Source organism: Lithobates pipiens, unplaced genomic scaffold, assembly GCF_037356315.1.
Source record: "Lithobates pipiens isolate NorthernLeopardFrog02 unplaced genomic scaffold, aLitPip1_a1.2 Scaffold_13, whole genome shotgun sequence".
In the NCBI taxonomy this organism is placed as follows: Eukaryota; Metazoa; Chordata; class Amphibia; order Anura; family Ranidae; genus Lithobates; species Lithobates pipiens.
This window is the reverse complement of record NW_027507718.1, coordinates 472,561,168-472,585,099: the sequence shown is the minus strand read 5'-3', so window position 1 is coordinate 472,585,099 and position 23,932 is coordinate 472,561,168. Positions and strand designations below refer to the sequence as shown.

The 23,932-nt window shown below is 40.4% G+C and overlaps 1 protein-coding gene across 1 annotated transcript in view; it reads left to right on the top strand.

The window, feature by feature from the left end:
• Window positions 1–18,276, top strand: part of RNF4 (ring finger protein 4) — a 52,744-nt gene extending 34,468 nt beyond the window's left edge. Inside the window, exons 5-9 of the mRNA XM_077477907.1 lie at window positions 1,327–1,412; window positions 5,943–5,952; window positions 10,494–10,638; window positions 14,349–14,400; window positions 14,703–18,276. Coding sequence (XP_077334033.1) covers window positions 1,327–1,412; window positions 5,943–5,952; window positions 10,494–10,638; window positions 14,349–14,400; window positions 14,703–14,852 — 443 coding nt within the window. The 3' untranslated portion in view covers window positions 14,853–18,276. The remainder of the gene's footprint in view (window positions 1–1,326; window positions 1,413–5,942; window positions 5,953–10,493; window positions 10,639–14,348; window positions 14,401–14,702) is intronic.
• Window positions 18,277–23,932: the final 5,656 nt, after the last annotated feature.

Sequence of the window (23,932 nt, the reverse complement as noted above, 5' to 3'; positions counted from 1 at the left end):
AAATTTTAAAACCACTAACGAGCAGTTTTTATAGCAGAGACACTAGTGGTCTCTTTTTTGTTATAAATGCCTCTCTCAGCCTGTCAGTAGTAATGTGATCTAAGCCACGCATGCACAGCTCAGACCACAATAACGGCACCCGTCACGTGCCGTGATGAAGTGTCCATTGAAGTGGCCAGAGAGCGTTCAAATGGAAGCACCTGGGACCCACTAGAGTGGTGGCAGCACAGCAGCTGCAGGGCTAGCTTGACAGGCAAGTCTGCCATAATGTACGAATATGCTGTGCATACCAGCACATATGGCATAAACCTTGTGTCGTCCCAGCCTTATAGAGACATTATTTAAAAAAAAAAAAAAAAAAAAGTTAGGTGCTTCACCCTCCGTTTTGTCATGATTACCATAATTGCTGGTATTAAACGTGAGCAAAAATTCAAAATGTAATTATTACTACAACAGAAATACAAGGGAAACCAGCAAATTGTTCAGGTGATAAATGTCTAAGATTTCCCTTCCTTTGGAGAGATCTCCTCTTGTTTCTTGTGTTTTTGAGACAGGAAGAAAAGCAAAGTATCCTCGAAGTCGCCCGGGGGAAATTTATGGGCTTTAACATAATCTTACTTCATTCAAGTTGGGGGGAAAAAAATTAAAAAAAATTTGGTTTTAGATATACTTTATTAATGTGAAAACCACTGACCACAATGTCATAACTCACAGAAGCCAAGAATCTTTTACATTTTTTTTTTATTAAAAAATAAAATAAATATTATACTTGCCTGCTTTGGGCAAGAACATTGCACCTAAATGTCCCCTGCCAGCACTGTTCATTCCACCCTCCTCCGGGTGCCCCCGTGCTAAACTGGGCCTTATGAAGGCTACCGTGCATGCGTGTGCTCTCTTCACCCGGTCTGTGTGCATCCATAGACACAAAGCTTCCCTCCCCTCCTCACAGAAGTTTGACTGGCAGCAGCTGGAGTCTGTGCCTTCCGTTTCCATCGTTGTCTTTTGTGAGAGCAGAGGGGCTGCAGGCAAGACAGCACTGGAGGGGTGTCAGGAGCCAGGTAAGTGTTTAGGAATAGGGGGGTGAGTTGAACTGGTTGTGGGGCCATTTATACCTTCATGCAGGGAATACCTTAAGGTAGAAAATGTTTAGCCTTTAGAACCTCTTAAACTATTCTGACTGCGCTGTGAACTGATGAAAGAATAGACTGTTTGCTTACTATGGGTTAGAAAACGTTTTTTCTCTGAATAGAAAATCTGTTTTTTTTGTCCTGTTTTAGTAATAGGAAAAGTGTTCCTTCTACAGTAATTATTTTTGATTGTGTACAGTGGAAGACGTTGTGGATTTGACTTGTGAATCCTTTGAGCCAACTGTTGTCGACCTAACAGACCTCACCCAAAATGACTCTGTGGTGGTAAGTTTTTCTGTTTGTTTCATAATCCTGGGGCAAACAAAATTGCAGCGCCCTGGTTTTATATTTACATTTATATACACTATGTTACCAAAAGTATTGGGACACCTGCTTTTACATGAACTTTAATGGCATTCCAGTCTTGGTCTGTAGGGTTCAATATTGCGTTGGCCCACCCTTTGCAGCCATAACGGCTTCAACTCTTCTGGGAAGGCTGTCCACAAGATTTAGGAGTGTGTCTATGGGAATGTTTGACCATTCTTCCAAAAGCGCATTCGTGAGGTCAGGCACTGATGTGTATGAGAAGGCCTGGCTCACAGTCTGCTCTAATTCATCCCATAGGTGTTCTCTCAGGTTGAGGTCAGGACTCTGTGCAGGCCAGTCAAGTTCCTCCACCCCGAACTTGCTCAGCCATGTCTTTATGGACCTTGTTTTGTGCACTGGTGCCCAGCCATGTTGGAACAGGAATGCAAAATGTCTTTGGTATGCTGACTCCTTAAGCGCTTCCTTCACTAGGAGTTGGGCTTGGCCTGTTAATTCCAAAGAATCAACCCCACACCATAATCCCCCTCCACCAAATGATTTGGACCAGTGCACAAAGCAAGGTCCGTAAAGACCTGGATGAGCGAGTTTGGTGTGGAGGAACTTGACTGGCAAGCACAGAGTCCTGACCTCAACCCGAGCGAACACCTTTGGGATGTATTAGAGCGTAGATTGCGAGCCAGGCCTTCTCATCCAACATCAGCGCCTGACTTCTCTAATGTGCCTCCGGAAGAATGGGCAAACATTCTCATAGACACACTCGTAAAACTTGTGGACATCCTTCCGAGAAGAGTTAATGTTATAGCTGCAAAGGGTGGGCAACTCAATATTGACTTTTGATAATATATAGTGGAGCTCTGCTTTTAATCATAGTGGACCTATTTAAAAATGTGGGTGCCGCTCGGGCTCTTAGATGATCCCGATAAATCGACAAGTGTTAGGAATGTCAGCCACTAGAGCTGCCACGACGAGTCGACATAATCGATTACGTCGACTACAAAAATACGTCGATGTGCGTGCAGGGCATCGATGCGTCACAGTGCTCAGTATCTCCCGCTCTCCTCCGTGCTGCCGTCCCCCTTTCTTCTCCCCCTTCGTGCATCTGCCCCCCTCCGTGCCGCCGTCCCCTCTCTTCTCTTCTCCCCCTCCGTGCCGCCGCCCCCCTCCGTGCCGCCGCTCCCCTCTCTTCTCCCCCTCTTTCTTCTCTGTATCCCCCTCCATGCTACTGTCCCCCTCTCTCTTCTCCCCCTCTGTGCTGCCGCCCCGCCCCCCCTCTCGGTATCTCAGGGTGGAGAGCGGAGGTAGAAGCCGGTGAACCCGGCTCCTTAGTTTTCAGAGTCAGTAACCACTGACTCTGTCCATTCACATAACTAAAACATTGTAACCGCCTGTGATTACGATGTCTCAGTTAATGAATGGAGAGGAGCAGCTGTCTTCTCTCCATTCATTATCAGTGCAGCAGAGGCTGCAGAGAAAGGGACTGGGGAATCTGTGTCCCTAGTCCCTGTCTCAAATGGGAGATGTCAGAGGTCTGTTAAGACCCCTGATATCTCACCATAGCCCCCCCCCCCCAACAGGGCTGATCAAAAAGTTGCAATAAAAAAAAATAAAAAAAAAATAAACAAAACACACTGACACTGTCCCCACATACCCTCCCCCTTAAAAAAAGAAAACATTGCAAAAATGAATTATAAACATTCATGAACTTCTGAACAGAAAATATAAAGTTAAGATAAAAGAATGGAGATATATATATATATATATATATATATATATATATATATATATATATATATATATATATATATATATATATATATATATATATATATATTAATATTATTATTATTATTATATATATTAATAAATATATATATTATTATTATTAATAAATATATATATTATTATTATTAATAAATTTATATATTATTATTATTATTAATAAATTTATATATTATTATTATTATTATATATTATTATTATTAATAAATATATATATTATTATTAATAAATATATATATTATTATTAATAAATATATATATTATTATTATTATTATTAATAAATATATATTATTATTATTATTAATAAATATATATATTATTATTATTATTAATAAATATATATATTATTATTATTATTAATAAATATATATATTATTATTATTATTATTAATAAATATATATATTATTATTATTAATAAATATATATATTTATTATTATTAATAAATATATTTATTATTATTAATAAATATATTTATTATTATTATTAATAAATATATATATTATTATTATTAATAAATATATATATTATTATTATTAATAAATATATATATTATTATTATTAATAATAATTTTATCTTAACTTTACAAGAAATAAGTACATAAAAAAAAAAAGGTAAGAATGTAAGTACACACTAATGTGTGTGTGTGTGTGTGTGTGTGTGTACTAGTTATATTCTTTTTATCTTCCTTTTTTTTTTTTTTTTTTTGTAAGGTTATCCAAAGGATTAATTAGCTAATCAAAAAAAAATAAACCACTAGATTCACAAAAAAAATAATCTGATAGTCGTTGAATAATCGATAAATTAATCGTTAGTTGCAGCTCTATCAGCCACGCACGGAGCTTGTCTTGGCTCTAAAGAACAGCATGTCATGACGAAAAGGTCCATCAAGCTGCACATCACTGCAACTTCACTAATGGAGAAGTATGTGGCAGTCTCACCCTAGGCTCTGACCACGCCATGCCCCCCAATGTGGTACCCATGATTAACCACTTCAGTGCTGGATACTTTTACCCCCTTCCTGTCCAGGCAAATTTTCAGCTTTCACCGCTGTCTCTCTTTGAATGACAATGGCATGGTCATGCAACACTGTACCTATATGGCTTTTTTTAGCATTATTTTTTCACACAAATCGACCTTTCTGTTGGGGGTATTTTAATCACCACTGGGTCTTATTTTTTGCAAAACAAATGAAAAAACAAAAAAATGCTTTTTTTTTTTTTTTTTTTCTTTGTTTCTGTTATAAAATATTGCATATCTTCATAAAAGGCCAAAATTTATTCTGCTATATTTCTTTGGTGAAAATAATCCGAATTAGTGTATATTTAGTCTGTAGGAAAGTTTATAGAGTTCAAAAGCGATGTACTGGTGGTCTAGCTCACTTCTTGAGGCAGGAAAATGCCAGGACAGTAGAAATGACCCTTTTTGGAAAATGGGCAGTCCAAGGCATTTAGTAGAAATGGTGAGGTTTTCGTTTTTTTGAATTTCAAAATGTCACAATTTTTTTAATTTTTTTTTGGACAGTAAAGAAACAAATGTTTTTTAAATGTTTTTTACATACTGTCAACAGTGCAGTACAGTGTCCTCATATGACTGGTGACTGTAGTATAAGAAAAAAAATATTCATCGTTTACTGTTTTTATTGTGATTTGGCCACAGTTAATCACATGATAGGCTGTGATTGACCAATCACAGGGCTCATCACAATAGTACACAAGAAAAGGTATGAATCAAAGTCTGCATTTCATTGTGTAGAACTGTCTTGTGATCTGCTGTGATTGGCCATGGCAGTCATGCCATGGTAATGATTAAGCACAAGATGTATGTGTGAAACGCGTTTATGTGACCGTATGTTGATGTACTTGGTGTTATCCTTGAATAATAAAAGACATTTGGGAGTTCTGGATGTGCGGCCATTTCTTTCTTTCTTTCTTTCCCTTTCACATGGTACCGGCAGCAGGCCAGTACAGTAATCTGTCACTGGACAGATTACACCAGAGCACAGCCCAATCCCATATGACGTCCTCCCAGAACAACTGTGGGGGGGGGGGGGGGGGGGCAAAATGCATTGGAGGCGTGGCCTGGTCAGAGCCCACGCTGAGACTGCTACTTCTCCATTAGTGAATTTGCACACGGTCTATTGTGAAATGACAGCTGGGCGGGATATTTTTATGATTCCGGTTGGACGTCATATCATTTGGACACAGACTGACTGGTCACTGTACTGGCAAGCTGCAGGTTCCATGTGATCGCTGTTCCCAATCACAGCAGATCACATGACAATTGTAGACCATAAATGGCTGATTCATGCCATTCATTGTGTACACTTGTGTTCCTAGCTGTGATTAGTCACAGTGATCACATGGTACAGACTGGGCTAATCACAGCTAATCACATCAATTCATTCAGTAAAAATGGTTGCTTATATCCGTGAAACAATGGTTAAACCATGGATTGACTGGCTCCATTAACTTAACACTGGGACCAGAGGAGGTAGTACACATGATGGCAAAAATATTTTTTTTTTTCATATGCCCAAGACTGGTTCGAAGTTAATTCTGTTACAGCTGGACTGTCTGAGTGACTGTGCAAATCACTGCTTCTGTTTGTCCATATATCTATTGTAAGGTTATACTATTTCCATAGTTTTGTTTTGTTTAACTTTTTAACAATATTTTTATTTTTCCCTCTTTTCTCAATTTTACCAGATCGTCGAAGGTGAGTGTGGTTTTGTTTTTTGTTTGTTTGTTTTCCTTGCATTCGTAAAATTCAGAAAATACAATGTACTCCTGATACCAGCGCTCAATGGATCAAGTTTACTAACCTTACAGCTGCTGTTATCAATAAAAATCAAATGTAAACAATCCAAATGTCTGATTTAAAAATCACACACTAACGGCTACCTGAAACTACCAATACTCAAAAAAATGGTCATATATCACTCTATATGCCCTTTAAACACATAAACACATGTGTATATAAAACATGGTAATATTTAAAATACTTCATACACATCAATGTGTTATATTGCATCTAATGATTAGCACCTGCATGCAAAGAAGTGCTACTACAATTTCATTAATAAAGTGCATATATGTATATAGGTATGTATGTATGATCGAGTGTCCAATCCACTGGAACTTGTAAGGTTGTCTGTTCTGGTCCCCTACACCTTCACCGATTCCACCTTGTGCATTCCCCAGTGGGTGGCTGCTTACCAGAGGTTGTATGCAATCAGGTTTTACTAGGGATATCACTTAAACTGCTCAGCTTATTCCGACCTCTCCAGCCTCACGATATGGTCACAGTCATATCAATGCGCAACAGCATGTAAGGATACACATAAGGCTAATGTAGTGTTATAACTTTTATTGATAGTGTCAATACCCCACATACAAATTGCACTTACATTGTTACCATTAAAGTCAGCATATCAGCGTGTCAATAGTCACAGCAGTGTCTAGCTCGCCACATGTTGTCATTTCTCTCTGCTCGATCGTTGTGATGAGTCCCGGGAGGCACTGGCTGTCTCTGACTGCAACGTCGTGTGGCCACGCCCTGACGCGTTACATAATTCCGTCTTCAGAGAGCGTCACTGGACTCTGATATTATGCACTCTATTAATGAAATTGTAGTAGCACTTATGATATGTTTGCATGCAGGTGCTAATCATTAGATGCAATATAACACGTTGTGTATGAAGTAATTTAAATATTACCATATTTTTTTTGTGTGTGTGTATGTATGTATGTATGTGTATATATATATATATATATATATATATATATATATATATATATATATATATATATATATATATATATATATATGTATGTGTTTTAAAGGGCATATAAAGTGAGATGACCATTTTTGAGTGTTGGTGGTTTCCTTGTATTGCCTTTTCACTCAAAGATCATCATGCTTTCATTATTTTTTTTTTTCCTGAACCCCTGCCTCGTTCTTGAAGTGGAAGTAAACTCCCCTATCGTTTTCAGCCAAGGAAGCTGCCATCTTTGCCTCTGTTTAATCTTCAACTGCTATGGTGCTGCACATGTGATTCGTTACGACACCAGCCATTGGATGGTTTGATAGTTTGGCTGAGAGCACAGCCAATGTGCAGTTAGCATTCCCGGAATTCCCTTTTTTTTTTTTTTTTTAACTGTTTAAATCCATGGGTTTACTTCCACTTTAAAGCAACATTGTAGGCACAACCGGTTAATACTATCTGCCCCAGTAGGCTAGCTGTCTTTCCTACCCCATTCAACTTTTGAACATAATCGGGTCCCATTTCTTAACACCACGAGGCATACATAGTCAGAGGGGCTGAAAGTAGCAATTTTCTTACTATCAGTAGACCTAGAACTGCAAAAATGTCAATGTACTCTAAAAGCAACGTAGTCCTGCTTGTACAGACCCAGGGATGTTGAACTGTATTTACAGACTATGCTAGTCCACCAACAAAAGTGGGTTCAGTTACAACATCATTGAGGACCTGGCTAGATTTCACTGACCAGCTTCCTTTTTTTTTTTTTTTTTTTTTTTTTTTATTTGAGAACGTTGCTAGACCTGGCCTCCTTTTTTATATAAGCATCTGAAGGACCTTCAAATCTGCACTAATGCTGGTTCATGCCACAAAAATGAACTCCAGATTCATTCCGGATGCGTTTCTGCATGCACGTTTTTGATGCCTTTCCTGGATGCATTCCAGATGCGTTTTTTGTATTTATTTTCTTGTTTGTTTTTTCACTGTACTGGTGTCTGGTGCAGTTTTGTTTTTTGATGCGTTTTGCTGCGTTCCAGTGCAGGAAAAATGCAGCATGTTCTATAAATTGTGTTTTTTTTTTTGTTTTTTTTTTTTTTCTGGAAGTGACCGCACTGGTGCCAACTATGCCATTGGAAACTATATAACCTACCTTTCCATGTGTGTTTGATGTAGAAGAAAAAAACACACTGGATTGCATGTGTGAACTGGCCCTTAAAAAGATTACAAAGGGAATGAAGCTTTGTGTCTTAACCATTGACTGCTCTTTCCACAATCAAAAGAAAAGTTTTGACTTTACACACACTTCAAATGTAATTTTGGATCATATCTGTATGGGTTCCTCAATCCCTCTCCTGTCAAGTAGGCCCTAAATAGATCTCGGTGGTGGTGGGGATTCACTCCCCACTGCCAGGGAACTAGACGTTCTGTAGTGATTAAATGGGAGAGCCTTCTGCAGTCCATTTCTAAGCAAAATGTACACTGATCAGCCATAACCACTGACAGATTAAGTTGCGTGACATTGAATATCTTGTTATAAATGCATCTAAAAGTTGGTGGGCTATATCAGGCAGCCAGTAAACCTGTTGTCCCTGTGGTTGATTTGTTGAAAGCAGAATAAATGGGCAAGGCGGTTTGTTGTGTATGGGGCTACGTAGTCGCCGACGGGGTCAGGGTGCCCGTGCTAACTGGTGTCCACAGCTAAAAGTGCCTACAATGGGCACATGAAAATCAGAACTGGACCACCGAGCAATGGAAGAAGGTGGCCTGGTCTGATAAATCCTGTTTTTTCTTTTACATTTTGTGTGTCGCTTACTTGGGGAAGAGATGGCACCAGGATGCACTAAGGGAGGCAAGCCAATGGAGACAGTATGATGCTTTGGGCAATGTTCTGCTGGGAAACCTTGGGTCCTGCCACTCATATATGCATATATCACTTTCAACACACCACCTACCTAAACATTATTGCTGATCAAGTGCACACCTTCATGGAAAATGTATTCCCTGATGGCAGTGGCCTCTTTCAACATGATAATGCACCCTGCCATACTGCAAGAATGGTTTAACCCTTTCGCTGCCAGAGCAGTTTTTGCTGAAAATTGTTTTTTGCACATGTTTAAAAAAAATCATTTTGGGCCTGAAGAATACATAAAAACCCCAAACATTCTATATTTTCTGAAAGCAGACAGCCTTGAGTAAAATAATTTGGTGGTTCCAATATTTTATGTCACTTGATATTACCGCAAATTTCTAGGAAACTCAACATTTCAGTAAACGACACACTAAAGTGAATTTTAGGGCATTTTTGGTAAAATATATAAAAGACAAGGTTGCACTGAGTCAGTCGATGCTCAACACGTGAAACCTTAAATTTTGTGTGCGCCCTTGAAATGGCGTCTAACTTCAGTGCCCTTTATTTTCCATAGGCGACGTTACAGAGGAGGCTTTGTGCTAGAATTATTGCTCTCTTTCCAGCGTGTGCAGTGTTTATGTAACTTGTATTGCAATAAATGTTTTCACACGTAGGCACTCCCGACACGTGCGCATATGTGGGGATGGGGGGCCTCAACATTTTCGGGATATTTTAAGGTGCTTAGCTGTAACCCTTTTTTTTTTTCTTCTTTTTTTGTTCTTTTCTTTTTCTGTGCTCTTTTTTTCTAAAAGACCCGGCATGTCTCCTCTTGGCTCGACTTAATGTATTGCAATATATCCCTTCTCAGCTATGCTAGCCAGGGAAAGTGATGTCATACACGCCCCTTTCTGGGTCACAGCAAGAAGGGGAGGAGAGCAGATGTGTGTTTGCTTTTCTCCCTCCCCTCCACCTGGCATGTCGGTCCCGAGCCCAGAACACGTTGCGGGGGGGGTGCCGGTACTAGGGGTGTGTGGAAGCAATCGGGCAAAAAGCAAAGCAGCTGCCCGAATGCTTCCACCTGACAGTCAGCAGTCTGCCTGTCAGTTTTACACACAATCCCAGTGGCTGCAGCCACAACAAGCAGTTTGAGGTGTTGACTTGGCCTCCAAATTCTCCAGATATCAGTCCAGTCAAGTCTGCAGGATGTGTTGGAAGATCAATTCCAATCCATGGAGGCCCACATCACAACTTACAGGACTAAAGGGATCTGCTACTGACACCTTAGTGCCAAATACCACGGCAAAACTTCAGAGGTCTAGTGGAGTCCATGCCTTAATCGGTCAGGGCTGTTTTGGCAGCAAAAGGGGGACCTATTCAATATTAGGTGGGTGGATATTAAAGTTACGGTTGATCATTGTATTTCTTGGGGCTGCCATAGTGGAAAAATTGGAAGGGTATCCTTGCATAACAAAAAAAATGTGATTTTCAATAACAGACAAAAATTGTGACCTTTTGTAAGAATGTTGCGCTGAAAATCTGGAAAGTGGATGGGACTAGTGGCAGAAGTTAGTTCTTTTAACCAGGGCTGTAATGGAAGAGTTGTGGAAATAAATCAATAAATAATGTTGCAATTTGGCTTATTTGCAGAACACCAAGGCCAAAGAAGAAATGCAGCCCGGGGATCCTCACATGTGGCAAGCTGTATATTAAGCAGTGATGATGAAGATTCAAGAAATAATGACGTTTATCTCAGTGGATCCAGTGACTTAACTTCAGTCCAAGCCAGATCCAGGTTGGGAACCTTTATCCATTCAAAGGACCAATTTTACTGCTCTATGTGGGGAAATAGAAAAGTTGATCAGCTCTGTTGCCTATGATAGGGGTCACCAACCCCAGGACCGGTACTGGTCTGTGGCCTGTTGATGGCCGAGCCACGCAGCAGGAGGCGAGAGGCGACTGCGATTGGACAGGTCTATCTTGGGCTTTGATTACAAGGGGAAGGGGGAGCTGTGATTGCAAGGGGAAAATTCATATGGCTGCTAGGGGAGGCCCTAGCAAGGTTTTAACCAGTGTCCAATAACCCTGAAGGTAGCGCGAATGATCTATGAATACAGACCCTATGTTCTGTACTGTACTCCACGATAAGCAATTTGCAGGTAAGTGAAAGTTCCTATTTTCTTTACCATATTGCACATCTATGTACAGTATCTCACAAAAGTGAGTACACGCTTCACATTTTTGTAAAAAACAAAACAAAAAACGAAAAAACGTTTTATTATATCTTTTTCATGTGACAACGCTGAAGAAATGACACTTTGCTACAATGTAAAGTAGTGAGTGTACAGCTTGTATAACAGTGTAAGTTTGGTGTCCCCTGAAAATAACTCAACACACAGCCATTAATGTTTAAACTGCTGACAACAAAAGTGAGTACACCCCTAAATGAAAATATCCAAATTGGACCCAATAAGCCATTTTCCCTCCCCCGTGTCATTTGAATTATTATTATTATTCAGGATTTATATAGCGCCAACAGTTTGCGCAGCGCTTTACAATATGAGGGCAGACAGTACACTTACAATACAAATCAATACAGGAGGGATCAGAGGGCCCTACTCGTTAGAGCTTACAATCTAGAAGGGAGGGTCAAGTTGAAACAAAAGGTATTCACTGTGGGGGGATGAGCTGATGGAGAAAATGAAAATACAGTTAGGTGTGGGTGGGGTAGGCTTCTCTGAAGAGAAGTGTTTTCAGGGATCGTCTAAAAGCTAATAAAGTAGGAGATAAGCGGACAGATTGGGGTAGGGCATTCCATAGGATTGGGGAGGCTTTGGAAAAGTCCTGGAGGTGAGTGTGGCAGGAGGTGATGAGGGAGCTAGAGAGCAGGAGGTCTTGAGAGGAACGAAGAAGACGAGTAGGTTGGTATTTAGAGACTAAGTTAGTGATGTAGCTGGGGGCAGAGTTGTGGATGGCTTTGTATGTAGTTGTTAGTATTTTGAATTTAATTATTTGGCTGAGCGGAAGCCAGTGGAGGGATTGACAGAGAGGAGTAGCAGACACCGAGCGATTGGTAAGGTGGATGAGTCTGGCAATCATTAGTGTTACAAGGTCTCGGATGTGAATGGGCAGCCGGTATGTTACATTTTGGTGTTTTCACTCTCACTCTCTCATACTGGTCACTGGTAGTTCAACTTGACACCTCATGGTAAAGAACTCTCTGAGAATCTGAAAAAAAAGAATTATTGCTCTACATAAAGATGGCATAGGCTATAAAAAGTTTGCCAAGATCATGGAAGTGAGCTTTAGCACAGTAGCTAAGACCATACAGCGGTTTAACGGGACAGGTTCCACTCAGAACAGGCCTTGCCATGGTCAACCAAATAAGTTGAGTGCACGTGCTCGGCGTCATATCCAGAGGTTGTCTTTGGGAAATAGACGTATGAGTGCTGCCAGCATTGCTGCAGAGGTTGAAGGAGTGGAGGGTCAGCCTGTCAGTGCTCAGACCATACGCCGCACACTGCGTCAAATTGGTCTGCATGGCTGTCGTTCCAGAAGGAAGCCTTTTCTAAAGATGATGCACAAGAAAGCTCGCAAACAGTTTGCTGAAGACAAGCAGACTAAGGACATGGATTACTGGAACCATGTCCTTTTGGTCTGAGACCAAGAAAAATGTATTTGGTTCAAATTGTGTCAAGTGTGTGTGGCGGCAACTGGATGAGGAGTACAAAGACAGGTGTGTCTTGGTGGTGGGAGTGTCGTGGTCTAGGGCTGCATAAGTGCTGCTGGCATTGGGGAGCTACAGTTTGAGGGAACCATGAATGCCAACATGTACTGTGACATACTGAAGCTGAGCATGATCCCCTCCCTTCAGACACTGGGCTGCAGGGCAGTATTCCAAGATGACCACTGCCTTGCTAAAAAAAAAAGGTGATGGACTGGCCAAGCATGTCTCCAGACCTAAACCCTATTGAGCATCTGTAGGACATCCTCAAATGGAAGGTGGAGGAGCACAAGATCTCCAACATCCACCAGCTAAATGATGTCGTCATGGAGGATTGGAAGAGGACTCCAGTGGCAACCTGTGAAGCTCTGGTGAACTCCATGCCCAAGAGGGTTAAGGCAGTGCTGGAAAATAATGGCGGCCACACAAAACATTGACACTTTGGGCCCAATTTGGATATTTTCGCTTTAGGGATGTACTGCCTTTTATTGCCAGCGGTTTTGACATTAACCGGTTCCCGACCAGCGCACGCCGATGTACGTCGGCAGAATGGCATGGACAGGCATATTGGCGTACAGGTACGTTCAATCTCAAATGCCGCCCTGCCATCGCGAGCGCGCAGCCGCGCTTGCGTGCTGGTCGGGACCCCATGAGTCCGGTCGCGGGTCCCGTGGACTCGATCGCCGCGGGCATACCCGCGATCGTCTCGCGGGGCGGCTGAGCGGAGAGAGATGCCGTTGTAAACAGCATCTCACCGCTCTGCCTAGCAACTAGTGACGCTGATCTCTGCTCCATGTGATTGGAGCAGAGATCAGTGTTCACTAAATGAAAGCCCAACCCCCCACAGTTAGTAACACACCCCTAGGAACACTTAACCCCTTAACTGCCAGTGTCATTTACACAGGAATCGCTGCATTTTTATATAGCAGTGATTGCTGTATAGATGACAATGGTCCCAAAAATGTCTGATGTGTCCGCCATAATGTCGCAGTCACAATAAAAATTGCTGATCGCCGCCATTACTAGTAAAAAAAAAAAAATTATAAAAATGCCATAAAACTATCCCCTAGTTTGGTTTGCGCAAAAGTTATAGCGTTTACAATCAATCGCTTATTGCGTTTTTAGTTAAAAAAAAAAAAAAAAAAAATATGTAGAAGAATACGTATCGGCCTAAACCGAGGGGGAAAAAAGTTTTTTTTTTTTTTTTTTTTTTATATTTTTTAGGATATTTATTATAACAAAGTAAAAAATAATGCGTTTTTTTTTTCCCCCAAAATCGTCGTTTTCTTTTTTATAGCGCAAAAAATAAAAACCGCAGGGATGATCAAATGCCACCAAAAGAAAGCTCTATTTGTGGGGAAAAAAATATGTCAATTTTGTTTGGGAGGCACGTCTCATGACCACGCAATTGTCAGTTAAAGCGACGCAGTGCCGAATCGTAAAAAGTGGTCTGGTCTTTGACCAGCAAATTGGTCTGCGGCTGAAGTGGTTAATGGCTGTGAGTTATTTTGAGGGCACAGCAAATTTACACTGTTGTACAAGCTGTACACTCACTACTTTACATTGTAGCAAAGTGTCATTTCTTCAGTGTTGTCACATGAAAAGATATAATAAAATATTTACAAAAATGTGAGGGGTGTACTCACTTTTGTGAGATACTGTATATATTTTCTCAAACATTGTCGGGGTACAGTTCCTTTTTAAGTACTACTTTCATTTTTTTTTTTTTTTCTTTACTGCATCTTACTGTTCTAACACTGGCGTTCTTTGTCTTTTCACAGATCGAGTGGAGCAAATGTTAGTTGTCCTATTTGCATGGATGGGTATTCAGAGGTGAGTTTTATATGTCCATATCATATAAAAAAAAAATTTTTTTTTTTTTTTTTTAACTGCTTGAAGCGGAGTTCGGCAATGTGCCTGGTTTAAGGCTTTGCTTGCTAATATTTTAATTGTCATCAGACACGATAAAATTGTACGTTGGTGTTGGTCATGTCACCAAGAGAAAGGCCTCTTATCTTTTCTCGCTGCATAATTTAGTCCATCATGAGCTCTGTATTCTGTCAGGTTCATTTTTATTTCATATATTTCTGACGTATAGGAACATTTTTGTTCATGGTGTGCTTATTTTCTCCTAGATTGTACAAAGCGGACGTCTCATTGTGTCTACCAAATGCGGTCATATATTCTGCAGCCAGTGCCTTCGCGATGCCCTTAAAAATGCCACCTCTTGTCCGACTTGCCGAAAGAAACTGACACACAAACAGTACCACCCCATTTATATATGAGAAATCTTTAATGCGTTATGTTCCCAGACTCAACCTACTCCTGAACTTTCTGCGATATTGTTTTAGGTGGTGTGTACATGGAGGATGTATTGTGTTGGGAAGGACCTGTTGAAGAAAATTTGCACCTAGTTAGGCTTTGCACAATGCCAGTTCTGTGTGGAAGGTGCCCATACAATGAGTTGTTTATAGGTACCCTTATTTTTCAAGGTACCTGGGCATGGACAGCATTTTAAGGGGGCTTATCTGGGTTGCCTACTCCATTCATATCCTGAAATTTCTTGCTGCCTCTGTGTAAGTTTGTTTATTGACTTCAGATCCCAGCCACCTGATAACTGGGTATGGTAATATTTTAAATGACCTGAAAAATCTGAGAGATTCCAAGTTGGTTTCTGCTCTTTGAACTGTCCTCTGGAGATTTGTAATGTATGTCCACCTCTCTGGCAAATGTGATATTAGGCAGATCAATGAGATTACTACCTGTAAAATGAACATCATTTACCTTTTGGATTAAACGAACAAAATCCTGTATTGCCCCTTTAGAATAGGATAAGTCATAACTGGGCTTGTGCAAGAGTTTCAACATTCATCATTATTAAATGATTGTGTGCAAGTTTACAAAATGTTTATATGTGCCCCTTTTTTTTTGTTTCTTTTGTCTAGGAATAACTTTAGCTCTGAAAAAGCCCTCCTAAGGTTCTTATTAATTATACAAGGTATTAACTGTAGAGGGTTGTTGGACAGTTGTTCAGCACTACAGAGACTGCATGGCTTTATCTGTCATCTAGATGGAAAAAAAAAATCTTAAGGGCACAAATGCAAATAATGTCTGCTTGATTACAATAATTTAAACTGAATATTCAAAGCCTTCTTATGACTGCTGCTCTTTAAGTGATCCTAAATTTCATCTTAAACATTTAGAAAGCATACTGCCTAAAAGCCATCACAGATATAAGCTTTTATTAGCCAGATAATGTGCTTATGTGCCCCCCTCTGATTTGGTTTCACTTTGCTACTGGGACCTGACTCCGCTCCATGAATTGCCATTCCATTCTCAAATAAGTGCTCTTATTGGCTTATGTCTTGCTAATGTCACAGTGGAATGGCAGTTTGCAGGGCTTTGCTGTGAAAGTGGGTCGATGTGGACCTCTATGACCAGGTACAACTAAATCAGAGGGACATAGAAAAGTCTCCCCTGGCTACTAACAGTAGTGACCTAGCATGTTGTCTGCTCTTGGGTAGGACTTGTGTTTAATATAAAATTACAGGTTCATTGAAGTCTGTTGATGGGCCATCAGTGTGATATGACGGATCATTTTTTTTCCCACCCTAGAACTGTGGGGATATATAAAATTTATACCTATGAGTTGTTTCCAAAATTAACTTATTGGCTTAGAAAATTTGTGCAAAAATAAAATTTGGCACAATTCTTGTTACTTGGCTTCAGCACTTGTTCCTTTAAGTAATTTACTATAACCGGGATCTATGTTTTGCAATACTCATTATTAATACTTTATTTTAAAAGAAAAAAATCTGAGAGTAATAGTTTCTTTTTGATCGTAAATTCTAAATGCTTATCAGTATCTTTGGTATTATCGTCTGTTTTTGCACAAAAGGTAACCCTTTTAAATCCATAATGAACCTAGCTCTGTGGAATTTGCAGTGTTTAAAATTAAGTAAACCAAATCCATCTTGAAGGGAATTTTTCTTGGAGGCTAATGTGAGAGGCCTTGGATTGCAACTTAGTCCTGCAGCAATTATCTTGCTAATATACAAGCAGAATCTTCTTCAGTTCAATATGTGACTCTTTGTAGAATGTTGTTTTATTACACAGGCTTCTAAGGTGAGTTACTGGCCTTGGATTCATCTTTGGTGTGCTCCAATCCTTGATGTGCCATAATAAAGGTTTGTAATTCAGCATGCTGCAATTGCTTGAGATTTGCTTGTGTGATAGCCAGCCTTATGGCACAGAAAAACTCCAAGCCGTGGGTCATTTGTGGAGTGGATCGTGTGACCTAGAGCACTTTTGGATTACCTTATTTCAAGTGCCCCTGTTAAACGGTCAGTTGGACTATATTAATTTAATTAGTTCTTACCTGCCAAAGGATTTGTAATGCTGTTCAGTCAGTCCTGTGATTCACACACTACTGCACAATCCAGAAAGGTGGTACCCAATGTTCTGTTTCAGGATTCCAGCTTCCTGCGTCTTTATCCCATCTCTAGCCTGCTGGCTGAAACAGAGGAGTGCCAGCAGAAAGAAAGACTGCCCACTGAATGGCATCAAGTTCTTTGTACCATGAGCAGACCGCTATGGATCGAAGTCCAGTGAGATAAATGTGTTAATCACAAGACTGACTGAGGAGAATGACATCCCTTTTTTCACTTTAAATGGGTATGCAGCTGTTGGTCTAGACTCTAGAGCAGTGATGGCAAACCTTGGCACCCCAGATGTTTTCGAACTACATTTCCCATGATGCTCATCCACTCTGCAGTGTAGTGGAACATCATGGGAAATGTAGTTCCAAAACATCTGGGGGTGCCAAGGTTTGCCATCACTGCTCTAGAGCTTCTTTGTAAGTTACATTCAATAAAAAGGACTATTTGCGTACTTTGTAATCGCCCTTTACATTTTATGAAATGGCAAGAAATGCAGCATTGAGGCACATAATACCTTGTGATACCCCTCATGCCAAGTGGCTTGGTGAGCTCAGGAGTATCTATTCAGCTTGCTTAATGCCTGACTGTGTCGATGGGAAGGTACATGCTTTTGACCCCTTGTGCAACATTTTGAACTCGGCATCTGGGTTTTACTAGGATTGAAATGTGAAATTCCAATTTACTTTCATAGCATCGCTTTAATTCAGATTTTCTAAGATTCTATTATTTCAGACAGAGATGGATGTCAGACCTGCAAGTGTTGGCTTCCTGCTGCTGTTTAACGAGGAAGCTTTGGGATGGGGTATTTCCTTATTACAGGGAACATCAGAAGGTTTTTGCATTTAAATTAAATTTATACTTTAAACCTCTATCTCAGTATTTGTATTATATTTGTATGGGTTTCTTTGAAAGGTTTACTTTGCTATATTTTGATATAATTTCTTGGGCAAAACCCACCATTTTCTTACCTCATTGATTTCGTTTTGCCTATCTGTGACCTCCTTTTTATTGTAACTTTTTTTATTTCTAAAGAAAACGTGTGTGCGTGTGCATATAGTACTTGTACATAAGGTTCATGCAACAATTGGTTGTATGACAACAAATAAATGTCTTTATTAAAGTTACTTTGTTTATGGCAGTAATGAATTAGTAGTGGTTGGGTCAGGTGTCTGATGCATAGACACTGGGGGGAAATTTACTAAAACTATTGCACACAGAATCTGGTGCAGATTGTTTATTTTAAGCTTTGACAATAAAACCTGGAAGCATTTTTGAGCGTCTCTCTACCCTTCATTCCCTTAATTTAATGCCCAAAATGACTGGCCGGTCTTTTATTTATTTATTTTTCCTCCCTCTTTTCTACTTGTGTCTATACCCTCTTGCCTCTAAACTACTTTTACAGCAGGTATGTGTTTCATATAACTTGTTAACAGCACTATTCTTCCCTTTCTTATCTATAACGCTCCGATGGACAGTAGACAGTGACGACATAACATATAACCACCAATCAATACAGTTCGATTAAGGGGGGTAAAATGGATAATCTTTTTCCAGACTATGCCTTGCCGATCAAGGAAATCTGATAACTGAAATGTAAAGGCTTACCTCAGCTGGCAGATTATCGGAATTTACCAGATCTTCTCAAACTCCTCGTTTCGAATTCTCAGGGTCACCTGTAAAGCCCCTCCTGGCTAGCTCGCCAACTGTTCTGGAAAATGTATAGATAGGCAACTCCTATCCTCCATATTGATTAATGATTCCAAATTCATAATACCTACTGCAGTAGGGAGCAGACACAAGATGCACTTAAAGTGGTTGTAAACCCTTACAACACACTTTGACCTACAGGTAAGCCTAGATTAAGGCTTACCTGTAGGTCCAAGAAATATCTCCTAAACCTATACGGTTTAGGAGATATTTGCCCGAAGACAGGCACCGCTGTCTCCGATGCATTGAGCGCGGCATCGTCAACGATGAAGATGCCGCGCGTGTTGGCTCCCGTGCGCATGCGTGGGAGTGACGTCATCACGGCTTCGCCGAATGACAGCGGCGGAGCTGCGAGACCCCACCGAGAAGATGGATGCGCCGGACTACAGGGGACAGCGGTGACATCGCTGGCTCCTGTGTCAGGTAAGTGACACATAATGGACTACTATGCATCGCATAGTAGTCCATTATGCTTTGCTGGGAATGAAAGAGGAAGTAAACCCATTAGGGTTTACTTCCTCTTTAACATCTTTCCAAAATAACTGTTCTTTTTATTCAATGCAATTGAAGTGTTTGTTTTTTTTATACACGTGATTACGTAGGTATCACATTAATATTACAGTTGTACTTTTATGGTAACAAGGGAATTTAACAAAGGCAAGCTAATTCTAATCAGGACTTGAAATAATGCGGCATGTATTCAAAACATTATTAGTGCTGTGTGCAATACGTAGGCAAAGCATACAAAATGGAATACAATTTTATACAGAATTTGCATAATTTTCTATGCAGAGCTGCACCATATTTTAAACATCCCAGTTTTAATAAATCTCCCCCACTATTTGTTCTTGCTAAAGGTGGGCAAATGGGAAATATGACCAAACTTTCACCCCTTCAGAAGAGGCCATGCGACAATTGCCTTGGCAGTAGTTTCTGGCTAGTATTGAGCCAACGGTGCTTGGTTTTCGTTTGGGGTTGGTTCGGTGAACATTTCTAAAGTGTGGGTGTCCAATTTGAAGGGAACATGTACTAAAGCAAAATTTTATTCAATACTCAAGTTTGGTGGTAAGCAGCAATTTTTGCAATGCTTAACTTGAAACTGTGGGTGGGGGGTTGCCAGTGCCCTGCCTTGCCCAAGAAGTAGTGCAATGTATACAGCCTACTACAGCAAAACTGACATTTTAGGACAAAGGTGTTTTGAAATTGTCAGCAAAGTGACAGTCCAGGCTGCTTCATTCTGTTTGTAAACAAAGTTTGTCCCACTATTTCTTACCAAGCCCTTCAGGTCTGTATGAATTTTGAGGGAGACACCATGTACAAATATTAAAAAAAAAAAAAGTTCATGCAGCTTGGCAGGCCAGGGAAGAAAGAGGGGTTGGGGGACAGGTGGGCATCCTCCTTCCTGAACCATACCAGGCCACAAAAGAAATGACCCTTAGAAAGCACTAATCTACAACTCATGTTTCACTATGTCCCATCCTCCGTTAAATCCTATAAGAATGTCACCCCCACTTGTTAAATGCCGCAAAATCAAAATGGGATGGGGAAGTACCTTGTTGGTCAAGACAAAGAGCCTCTCCGCCATAACCCTGGCTTGGTGCTTGTGAGGGGCTCATCAGGGTCTGGAAGCCCCCTTTTTAATAAGGGGGTCCTGCAGATTCAACCAACCCACCACGCCTATATCCATAAGTAAGTTTACTGAAAGACAGTCTTTGATTATTCATTTTTATAATAATAAAAAAAAATCCCATGTACGTCCACTGTCCAGCACCTGCTGACCCACCATAAGGAAAAAAAATTCCACTGACCACATCTAGTCCTGTGTACAGAGACTGCGAGGATCAGGAGTGAGCCCCCATGCGTGACCCCATAGAAAGCCGCTTTCTATGGGGCTCCCTTGGTAGAGGATAGGAGCCAGGAGCACTGGTGAGGTACTAGGAACAGGAGATTGCACAGAGCAGGTAAGTATAAACCTGTTAGGATTTTTTTTTTTTTTTTTTAATATAAAGCATTTGCAATCCCTTTTTTTAAGATACTAAAGAATAATTTTAAAAGTAAAGTTCTGAGATAAAGGTTGAAGATGGAATTGCTTGCTAAAACAAATGCAAATAATCTGATTCTTTGAACAGCAAACAGGGTGTAAACATTTTAAAATAGTATCTTCTTGCCCAAAAACCAACAGTGTCCTATGGAAATGTGTTCTGACCTATTTACTTCCAGCATGTTTTCTTTTTTTCCTACAGCCTATTCCCAGAGTAAGATTGCTGTATGGTAAAGGATAGGTTTACTCTGAGGGGCAAAGTTGGCGCAGGACATGTTGCTGTCTCCTCCACAAGAATAGAAACAAAACAACAATATATCCTCTCCTGGTAAAAACCAGGGGAAGCTCTGTCCCAAACTGTCAGCATATTCTGAGTCAAAGGAGCTGTCCAATCGGAGTCATCTGCTAGTGGCAGGAATCTAAGGGGCCCCCACTAGTTTTCTACCTGCCTTCATTTTCGCTAATCGGACCTAGAGCTTAATCGACACATCATGGTACCAATTCAGAATGCATACCAGTGCCATGGCCTTATAGTAAAATGCCATATCTGGGGCGCCGTCTGATTTGTGTCCATTTACAATAATTTGGAATGAGGAAGATCATTTATATCCATGAGAAGGATAGGTCAACAATAATGAGCTAATTTTATGTGCATCTAGAAAGGAGCCCTTTTACTAAAGCATAACTCGCATAAAAAAAAAAAAAAAAAAAAATTATATAGTGAGTGTTTTTTGCAAAAATAAAAAAATGCAGATTTGCAGCAATACTTATGTCTCCAGCATGGCCTAAGTTCACAGGAGAATGATACATGCAGCTCTGTGGGAGTTGCTCTCTACAGCATACTGGGCTGCCAACCACTGCTGCAGGAATAAGACCCATGATGTCACATCCACAAAAAAAGCATTTCAAAAAGTTATAAATTGATTTGCATTTTATCCTAGGTTCACCCTGAGTGCCGGAATGAAATTGCGTAAGTGCAGCTGAAATCGCACAATTTCATTCCCGCGTGTCAGTTTTTCAGGGACGATTTCAGAGACATCTGTGCGGGTTTCTGCACAGATGTCAATGGAAATTGCACCCTGAAATTGCCAATATTCGTACAGAAACTACTTTTGGAAATTGGCATTGCACCGATTAGGACTGTGCAATTACTGCCGATTTAGCATGCGTTTTGACATGTCAAATCGCATGCCAAATTGCACCAATGTGAACCAGGGCTTAATGAGTGAAATAAGTATTTGATCCCCTATGAATCGGCAAGATTTCTGGCTCCCATGTGTCTTTTTATATAAAGGTAATGAGCTGAGATTAGGAGCACTCTCTTATGCCGCGTACACACGACCAGACTTTTTAACATCAAAAGTCTGACGGAATGATTACGGCAGACTAATCGAACGTGTGTGGGCTGCAGCGGACTTTTGATTTGCAAAAGTCTGACAGACTTTAGAAATGGAACATGTTTCAAATTTTTCCGACAACTCTGCCGGACCCAGTTTCTACTGAGAAATCCGCTCGTGTGTGTGCTAGTCTGACGGACTAAAACCGACGCTAGGGCAGCTATTGGCTACTGGCTATGAACTTCCTTATTCTAGACCAGTCATACGTCATCACGTTCGAATCCGTCGGACTTTGGTGTGATTGTGTGTGGCCAAGTCCGTTCATTCGGAAAGTCCGTCAGAACTCTGTCAGAACTCCGTCGAAAGTCTGTCAGTCTTAGTCCCTCAAAGTCTGGTCGTGTGTACGCGGCATTAAAGGCAGTGCTCCTAATCTCAGATTGCTACTGTGGACAGGTGTCCTTTATACAGGTAACAATCCGAGTCCAATCTCTTCCCCCATGGCCAAGACCAAAGAGCTGTCCAAGGAAGGCAGAGACAAGATTGTAGACCTACACAAGGCTGGAATGAACTACAAGACCATTGTTCCTAAGGAGCTGGCCGCTGTGTCCTTAACAGATGATTCATCAGCTGTCATCAGGTTCCTCAGAAGACATGCATGATCACGACAGAACTTTTTATAACTAGTTATAACTGTATTAGAAAATGTCTAATGTATGTTCAAAACTACTTTAACCCCTTGGCACTGGCCATATACATATGTGGTTTCTTGGCTGCTGGGCCTTGACGCTGAGCTGCCACATATATGCATATATGTGTTTACAACTTGCTGTGCTCAGTGCGCTCCTTCCCTCTTTAAATTCTATTGACCTATTCACACTGCAGGAGCACTGTGCTTTAAAAAGTCCTGCGTGATACCTCTTTGCAGTTTTTTCAAAGCACCTTCCATTTATAAGTGAATGGGAAGGCTTTAAAAGCTGCTCAATGTGAAAGTGACCTTAGTGTCATCGGTGTGAGAAATATGGCCACGGATTACAAAATTGTGCAAATTGGCTGCTAGCTTCTAAGTTTGCAGTGCCTTTCTAATGTTGATTTGAGATGATTGCTGTTCCTGCCTGTAATTCAGGCATTAGCGAGTGCAGTTCCACAGTGTCCCCACTAGGGTGCATTAAGCCCCTACCCACAAGCATGCTATTTGCACTGCAGTGCAGCTGATTGGCTCTGTCTTTTGTTTCTTCCTCCCTTCAGTCTGAGCTATGCTACAGGGACCATGAGAGGCTGATACTGATCAAATATTATGTACTTGGACTGCTTATATTTAAAAAAATAAATCTATGTATGTATTGGTACAGAACTGCAATAATTTTATGCTTTTTAAGCTGACCCCTCATATTACAAACTGGTTGCACAATTAACTTTGGCTAAGTTGATTGACTAGTACTAAAATATATTCCAATATAAAAAAAAAAAAGTGACGCTGAATTGTAGCCTTACAGAAAATGATCAGGTAGCTAAACCAGTAATTTTCTAAAATTGTCATTCCCATGTTAAATATTTTACCTGTTTTGTTGTTCAAGTCTTTCCTATTCCTGTTCAAGAATTCTGCCAAGCTATGTGTGGCTGCCTAATAATTGTAATACGAGGGTCATGGTAATCACAAAATCCCTGCCAGGACTTCCAGAACTCACTCTCAGAACCCCTGACAAGACTCCCAATGGTATAAAACGAAAGCAGGCTATATAAGAGTACCTCATCGATAATTAACATATTGTAAAAAAAAATTTTTTAGAACCTTGCAGACTTTACAGGTACCAAAGAAGGACGGTGAGACAAAATAGGTAGAA